The sequence below is a fragment of the Somniosus microcephalus genome, chromosome 19 (genome assembly GCF_052327205.1).
Source record: "Somniosus microcephalus isolate GS21.2 chromosome 19, FLI_Smic_1.0, whole genome shotgun sequence".
NCBI classification, from domain to species: domain Eukaryota; kingdom Metazoa; phylum Chordata; class Chondrichthyes; order Squaliformes; family Somniosidae; genus Somniosus; species Somniosus microcephalus.
Window position 1 is genome coordinate 66,647,977 of NC_141005.1, and position 8,241 is coordinate 66,656,217.

The 8,241-nt window shown below is 42.6% G+C and overlaps 1 protein-coding gene across 1 annotated transcript; it reads right to left on the reverse strand.

Moving 5' to 3' along the window:
* Positions 1-3,350: 3,350 nt before the first annotated feature.
* LOC147104569 (immunoglobulin lambda-1 light chain-like) lies at positions 3,351-7,911 on the reverse strand. The gene is made up of 3 exons (XM_085962155.1): positions 7,824-7,911; positions 7,352-7,708; positions 3,351-3,923 (listed from the first exon to the last, which is right to left on the reverse strand). The coding sequence occupies exons 1-3, from the start codon at positions 7,870-7,872 to the stop codon at positions 3,595-3,597; spliced, it is 735 nt and encodes a 244-aa protein (XP_085818281.1). The 5' UTR covers positions 7,873-7,911; the 3' UTR covers positions 3,351-3,594.
* Between the last annotated feature and the right edge of the window lie 330 nt (positions 7,912-8,241).

Below are 8,241 nucleotides of genomic sequence, written 5' to 3' on the forward strand. Positions count from 1 at the left end.
GGGTTCGAGATGTTCAGGTGAGTGATGGGTGCATGAGTGCAGAGATAAGTGTGTTTAGTGTGTGTCAAGTGTTTAAATAAGTTTTACTTACCTTTACTTACCTTTACAGCCTTCCTTCCTTCAGGTCTGGGGAGTCCCTCATCTCACCGGCACAGAAAGCAGAATGGCCGCGAGCTGTCAGAAGTTGCAGCATTCAGCTTTCTGTTCTGGAGAGATCTCTAAATCAGCCTGAGAGGAAGGAATTAACTTAGTGTACAGATTGTCAGTGTTTGACAGCTTGAAAGAGCCATCAAAGCTAATATTTCATTTGTCAAAAGCTCTTGACAGATGAAATGTCAATCTGTGACGTCACCTATCGCCGAGTGGCCCTTAATTGGCCTGCTGAGCCCACTGGGCGGGCTCAACAAGGTCAATCAAGTGAAAATCGAATGGGTTGGCCACAACTCGATGGAGGCGGGGCTACAACCCCGAAAGTTGTAGTCCCGCCTCCTACACGCCTCCAGTATCAAAAATCCAGCCCTACATCTCCCCACTCTCTGATGCTGTTCCCGGCTCGTTGCGGTTCAGCTCCCTTCCCACCGACTCATGAACATTCTCAGTTAGCAGTTTTCCTAAGACCTCTTTTTGTAGTTTACGTATTTATCGAGGGAAATCTGTGTGACATTGAATTGTGGCAAAGATTTAAAAAAATCATCTGTGCCATATTCCTTGTTGGAAGTTATTCGTGAAATTGTTTATTATCTAATCGTTACTCGTACTATTTTTGACACACGTCCCCATATTTATCCTCTTAGTTCGTGCAATCTATGTTTGTTGAATTCCCACATCAGAGTTTAAAAGCGAGAACTTTGGAACAACTTAAGGGTATAACATTTCCGTCCGGTTCCCCGATCTCCCACCGTATATTCGATGAAAACCCCGGAGAAACTGTGTAAATGGTCGTTTCTCTTGGTTTTGCGCGATCTTCCGCAAGAAGAACTTTTTCAATTCCCTCTTCGGTTGAAGCAGAATGGTTCTTTCTAAGGCTAAATTATACATTAAGGTCGTTCTTATTGCATTTACCAGGTATATTTAGAATCATAGAATGATACAACACAGTAGGAGGCCATTCGACCAATGGTGCCTGTCTAATTAGTCCCATTCCGCTCCCCTTTCCCCATAGCCCTGCAACATTTCCCCAGTATTTATCCAATTGGACGTTATTATTGAATTTGCTTCCATCACCCTTTCAGGCAGTACATTCCAGATCACAACAACTCGCTGGGTAGAAAAAAATCTCCTCATATCGTCTCTGGTTCTTTTGCTAATTAGTTTGTGTCCTTTGGTTAAGGACCTTTCTGCCACTGGAAATATTTTCTCCTTATTTACTCTTATCAAAACTCTTCGCGATTTTGAATATCTATATTAAATCTCCCCTTAACCTGCTCTGTTGCAAAGAGAACAAGCCTGGCCGTTCTAGTCTCTCCAGGTAACTGAAGTCCCGCAATCCTGGTGGCATTCCAGTAAATCTCCTCTGCACCCTCTCTAAGACCTTGGCATCCTTCTTAAAGTGTGGTGCCCTGAATTAGACATAATACTCCAGCTCGGGCCTAACCAGTGATTTATAAAGGTTTAGCTTAACTTCCTTGCTTTTGTACTCTATGGCTCTATTTATAAAACAAGCATCCCGTGTGCCTTTTTAACAGCCTTCTCAACTTGTCCAGCCACCTTCAAAGATTTGTGTAGGTGCACCCCAAGTCTCTCGGTTCCTGCACCTTCTTTAACATTGTGCCATTTAATATATATTGCCTTTCTCCATTCTTTCTGTCACAGTGCATCACTTCACACTTCTCTTCGTTAAATTTCATCTGCCATGTGTCTGCCCATTTCACCAGTCCTACTGTGTTCTCCTGAAGTCTGTTACTATCATCCTCACTGTTTACTACATTTCCGAGTTCCGTGTCATATTTTGGTGAGATGTTGCCTTGCTCAAGAGAGACGGTAAAGGGAACGTTTTAAGAGTTTCTGTTTTTGATTACACAATTTACCTCAGGAGTTAGACTAAAAGAGGGAGAGTCGGTTTAAGATCTATCCACACTGAAGAAACCTCCACAGATAAGGATCTTCAGTTTCTCCAATCATCTATTTATATTAGTAAATTAGATAATGGGGGTTTTAACTAAGCGAGACCGTGGATATAGTAACCCTTTTATATATGTACTGCGATTAATCATGTAGTCCGATTTTCACCCGGCTTAAAGTCAAGAATGAAATCCTTTGTGACGGTGAGCGCGAGGCATCATCCCTCGTTCTTCTTGACCTGTTCCCATGCGTCACATGGTCAACCGTTCAATCCTTCATCGCCATCTCCCCTCGATGCTTCACACCCATGGGGCTGCCCTTGCTTGTTTCTAATGGTTTTAGTGTCCCAGTGCAGTCAGCAGCTCTGCAGCATTGACTTCTATTCCTGTCCTCGTTTGGTCACACACACAAACAGATACTCACACACGCACACAGTCTCTCTGTTTCTTAAAAAAAACTATCAATATATATTTGTTTTAATATAGCTGTTTGAACATTGCAGGGATGAATGGACTATCTGAGCGACTGACCAGTATATAACACGGAAAGTGGATTTCAAATGGTTTGTTCAAATACCGTGCCTGAGAAACAGTTCATTCTCGATATAGCCAGCACCATAAAGCGATATAAGCTACTCAATGAGCCAAGTGTATTTAAAGTGGAAACGCAAAGAACGAAATATCAGAATGTGGAAGGTATTTACTAATAGAGTAAAAAGAAGGCATAGAATGAGCTCTGGGCTACCAGTGACAGGTAACTAGAGAGGATGAGAAGGGATATGATATTGGGGGGTATGGTGATATAGGAATTATTGACTGACATTGGCAGAATTAGTTGATAACCTAAACGGTCTTACTTTCTGTAGACTATTAGGTGAAATCGCTAGTGAAATATAGCCGCACCAGCATGAGTCATATTTAAGGAGCGGATTTTATAGATAACGTTCGCTTGGAATTTCCGAGTGGCTTCTCCGGTGGAAGACCGGTGAAACCTCGGAGAAACGGCTGCTCGCACCGTTTCGCTACGGTTTCCGCCGACCTTCCGTCGACGTTGAGGCGGGAGCTCGGGAGAACCGCGTAGGATTTCTATTCCAACTTCTGTAAACTGAAGAGTGTCGGTTTTATATATATGTCACCTATATATTTCCAATTAATAAAATAATTTAAAACGTAGGCCTGGAAAATGATTCTGTGTTGATCTAAATAAGAATTTTAAAGTTGTAAGTGATGACTATCCTTTTGCAATTGATGTCAATGAGTATTGCTAAAATAAAATATTCACTAGTAGTAGTTTCAGAAAAATGACTGTCCACTTTATATGATTATATAAGAACCACTGACAAATTCACCACAGCTGCGAATGAAATATGATTGTATTAAACAATATTTTAAATCGACAATACAGGTTCCATTTCTGATACACTTAAGAAATCAGATGTAAGATTACAGACAAAGAGCAAACATGACGTCCTTTTAATTGTCCCTGCCACTTGTTCGATGCCAGACTTTGCACCGAGTGGGCGGGTTTTCTCTTTCACTCGCAGCCTGATCTCTTGATGCTTTCCGTGAGTTGAGACCCGAGAGACTCATGTGTAACCCCGCAGGTGTACACTTCGTGTGAGTTCCACTCGGTGGCGGACAGGGTCAGATAACTGCTCACACTGTACGTCTGGTCGGTGTCCCGTACGGTCCGAGTTGTCTGGACACCAGTGTCCGTGATCTGGCCGTCTACGCTCCACGAAACTTCCACCGAACCCGGAAAAAAGTTATTCACCAAACATACCAGGGTCACCTCCTTTGCTGCAGAGATCTGATCGGACGCTGGCGGGAGAAGCGACACCGAAGGGCTGGACGACTCTTTGGCTGTAAAGGGAAATAATTTAAAGGTAGATAAGTAAAATAAATAAACCAGGGGTTCCAGCAATACTGGAACAAAGCAGTTGTGGGTGATTTTCGCGGGGGTTGCCCTGCTTGTTCGACGTAACGCTGGCGGAAACCCCTGCAATACGACATAAAGCCTATGGAATTTTTCCTTGAAAATGGTCATTTCTATAAAGAAAATAGTTAATGTCGCTAATTATTTCGAATAGTAATTCTAATTGACTGAGGTATTTAGATCAGGGTCGTCACATATTCAATGCATTCTGATAGATCTACAGAACAATAACGCTCCAATTATATCAAATGTCCAACTACAGTCTTGCTGCACGTTTACATTTTACGATTTGGTCTCTATAAAACTAGAGAGGGCACACACATCAAGCTATCAAAGACAGCGAACAGGCAACCGGACAGCCGCTCATCTTTTGCTAGCCTTGTTGCCCGGTATAGTTGTTGCGCTTCCGACGTTTCACTTACAATCCTAACGGTGTTATAAGAAAAATACATGTCCCAGCACACAGTCCCGCTCTGTTCACATAGTATTTGATTTACTCCTATAAAGTGAATCTTTGGAATTCTCTACCCCAGAGAGCTGTGGAGGCTCAGTCGTTGAGTATATTCTAGACAGAGATCGATAGATGTTTGGATATTAAGGGAATCAAGGGATATGGGGAGCAGCCTGGAAAGTGGAGCGGAGGTGCAAGATCAGCCATGATCTTACTGAATGGCAGAACAGGCTCGAGGGGCCGATGGCCTACTCCTGCTCCTATTTCTTATGTTCTTAAAATGGCTCATTAAAATGACAAAACGATCTGATGGCAAAGCAATGAAAAACGAGCAAGCTATCGGTGAAACATTACACACTTTGTGGAGATCTTTTACTCTCTGACATGTATTCGCATCTTCCCACAATGCCTTGTCAGTTTGCAGTCCATTACCAAATTCAGCCACTGACACCCCGGAGCAGGAACGCTTAATGCAAGCTGTCTTCTAGCCTCTTAATAATACTGTATTACCTTACCTCACGCTCCTTTCTGTCTCTGCCCCACACATTCCTGTGTCGACCTCACTAATTCATGTTTTAGGCAGGGAACTCAGAAAGACTCTCAGGGGTAGATCTTGACTTTGCGTGCTTTTACATCTCACGATTGACTTCAACGAAAATAAAAACCACGAGAGATGCAAGACGGGCTGCCGACTCACTATCATCCTTTTTACGCTATCGCACAACGTCAAGACCTACGCAATAGTGTCACCCTTGTTTCAATGGTCGCCCACTCACCTCTGAACTGAAAAGTTGTGGGTTCAAGCCGCACTGCAGCGATGTGAGCCTAATCTGGACGAACAACTCAGTACACTACTGAGAGAGTGCAATACTGTCGGAGGAAGAGTCTTTTGGATGGGATTGCACTCTCACATGGGACCAAAAAGAGACCATTTGGGCATTTATCTCATAATCGCTATTTAAAAATGGCGAGAGAGGGAAACCAGGGAATTATCGACCAGTTAGCCTAACATCTGTTGTCAGGAAATTGCTAGAATCTATAATTAAGGACAGGGTGACTGAACACCTCGAAAATTTTCAGTTGATCAGAGAGAGCCAGCATGGATTTGTGAAAGGGAGGTCATGCCTGACAAACCTGATTGAATTTTTTGAAGAGGTGACTAAAGCAGTGGACAGGGGAATGTCGATAGATGTTATTTATATGGACTTCCAGAAAGCATTTGATAAAGTCTTACATAAGAGCCTCTTAACTAAGGTAGAAGCCCACGGATTTGAGGGCAAATTATTGACCTGGTTAGGAAATTGGCTGAGCAGCAGGAGACAGCCAGTAGGGATAATGGGCAGGTACTCAAATTGGCAGGATATGACTAGTGGTGTCCCGCAGGAATCTATGTTAGGGCCTCAACTATTCACAGTATTTATTAACGACTCAGATGATGGCATAGAAAGTTATATATCCAAATTTGCCGTTTACACAAAGATAGGTGGCATTGTAGGCAGTGTAGATGGAAGCAAAGGGATATCGACAGATTAAGTGAATGGGCAAAACTGTGGCAATTGAATTTCAATGTAGGAAAATTTGGACCTAAAAAGGATAGAATAGGGTATTTTCTAAATTAGAAAGGCTAAAATCAGTGGAGGTCCAAAGAGGCTTGGGGGTCCAGGTACATAGATCCTTAAAATGTCATGAACAAGTACAGAAAAGAATCAAAAAGGCTAATGGGATGCTTGCCTTTATATCTAAAGGACTAGAACACAAGGGGGTAGAAGTTATGCTGCAACTGTACAAAACCCTGGTTAGACCACACCTGGAGAACTGTGAGCAGTTCTGGGCACCACACCTTAGGAAGGATATATTGGCCTTGGAGGGAGTGCAGCGTAGGTTTACCAGAATGATACCCGGACTTCAAGGGTTAACTTACGAGGAGAGATTACACAAATTAGGGTTGTATTCCCTAGAATTTAGAAGGTTAAGGGGTGATCTGATCGAAGTTTAAGATAATATGGGGAACAGATTGGGTAGATAGAGAGAAACTATTTCCACTGCTTGGGGATTCTAGGACTAGGGGGCATAGTCTACAAGTTAGAGTCAGACCTTTCAGGAGTGAAATTAGGAAACACTTCTGCACACAATGGGTGGTAGAAGTTTGGAACTCTCTTCTGCAAATGACAATTGATGCTAGATCAATCGTTTTTTAAATTGGAGATTGATAGCTTGATGTTAACCAAAGATATTAAGGGATATGGGCCAAAGGCGGGTATATGGAGCTAGGTCGCAGATCAGCCATGACCTCATTGAATTGCGAAGCAGGCTCGAGAGGCTGAGTGGCCTACTCCTGTCCCTATGTTCCTATGCTGTTTGCGGGACCTTGCTGTGCACAAATTGGCTGCCACGTTTACATTACAACACTGACTACACTTCAAAAGTAATTAATTGCCTATGAAGTCCGAGAGAACGTTTTGAGGTTGTGAAAGTCACTATATGAATGCAAGTTCTTTCTTTAGTGTATACCGCATCACAGGCTTTAGTTATCTGGCCCCTCTTAAAAAGAGCAACTCTGACTGTAGGGATAGAATATGTATTAATCATACAAACAATGATACTGCGTCCTTTTAGACTCCAATAACATTAAATCATTACAATCCAAAGGAGAAAGGAAGAGGGGGATTAATCAGTAAAATGAGTTCGGTATTTGAATGCCTTGTGGAGGGTGTAAGAGAAAGGTATTAACATTGACTGTTGTATGTACTGCCTTTTAAGTGTATGCTTAAGTACTATTGTACATGTGCTGTATACTTCATAAATCTGGGACACCTGATTATCGATGTTTAGAACCTTATTGATTTGAGGAGGAAATTATGAATAAGAAGCCTTCCTGTAACAGCAAGAAGTAAAGTTACTTACTGTGAACAGTCAGCATGGTCCCGGTCCCAAAGATAAGCGCATTGATGGAGCCAGCCCACACAGAGCAATAGTAGTTTGCCTCATCCTCCGATTGTACTTGACTGATGGTTAAATAGCCAGCGTTCGTTGACGAGCTACTCCTTCCGGAGAATCGATCTGTAATACCGGAACCTCTGCCTTCAGTGTCGGATCTATGGTACAAAATATACCGAGGAGCATTCCCAGATTGTTGCTGGTACCAGGATATAGCAGCGTTTCCCAAGGTAACTCCGTTTAATGTACAACTTATTTCGACGTTTCCTCCCGGGGCAGTAGAAAGAGACCGTGGTTGGTTTAATGTAATTTGCGCGTTTGAGCCTATAAAAGAACAGAGGGGTGAACTTCAGACACTCCAGTCACTAACTAATTCTGTGCAATAAAGCGTTACTCACAGCGAGTTAAACCAAGAGCGTAACGTTGGCAACATATTTACCTGACAGAAAAAATATCAGCACGACGAAAACAGCGAACCACTCAGACATTGTGAAGAATGAAATGAGAGCAGAAATGTCGATGGTATCCAAGTGAAACGGATTGATGACCTGGCTTCCTCAGCTCTTTTTATCAACCGTGTGAACGAGGCGTTACCGCGTGTTCCTCATCCATGCAAATCGTCAATGAAACGGCAAAACTCAATTGGACCATCTGAACTGATGACAAGTAATATGCAATCTGCTGTGTCAGGAAGGTTGCTGGTCTTCCAGTGACAAGGGGGTTAGACTATCAAGAGCTTGCAGCTTTCAGAAACTGTTGACACAGATTGTTCTACATTATAGATTCCAGTGTTACAGATTGGCTTTTATTTGCCTTCTGTAAAATGAAATGCCACATAGCTAATGCATAAACAGAAT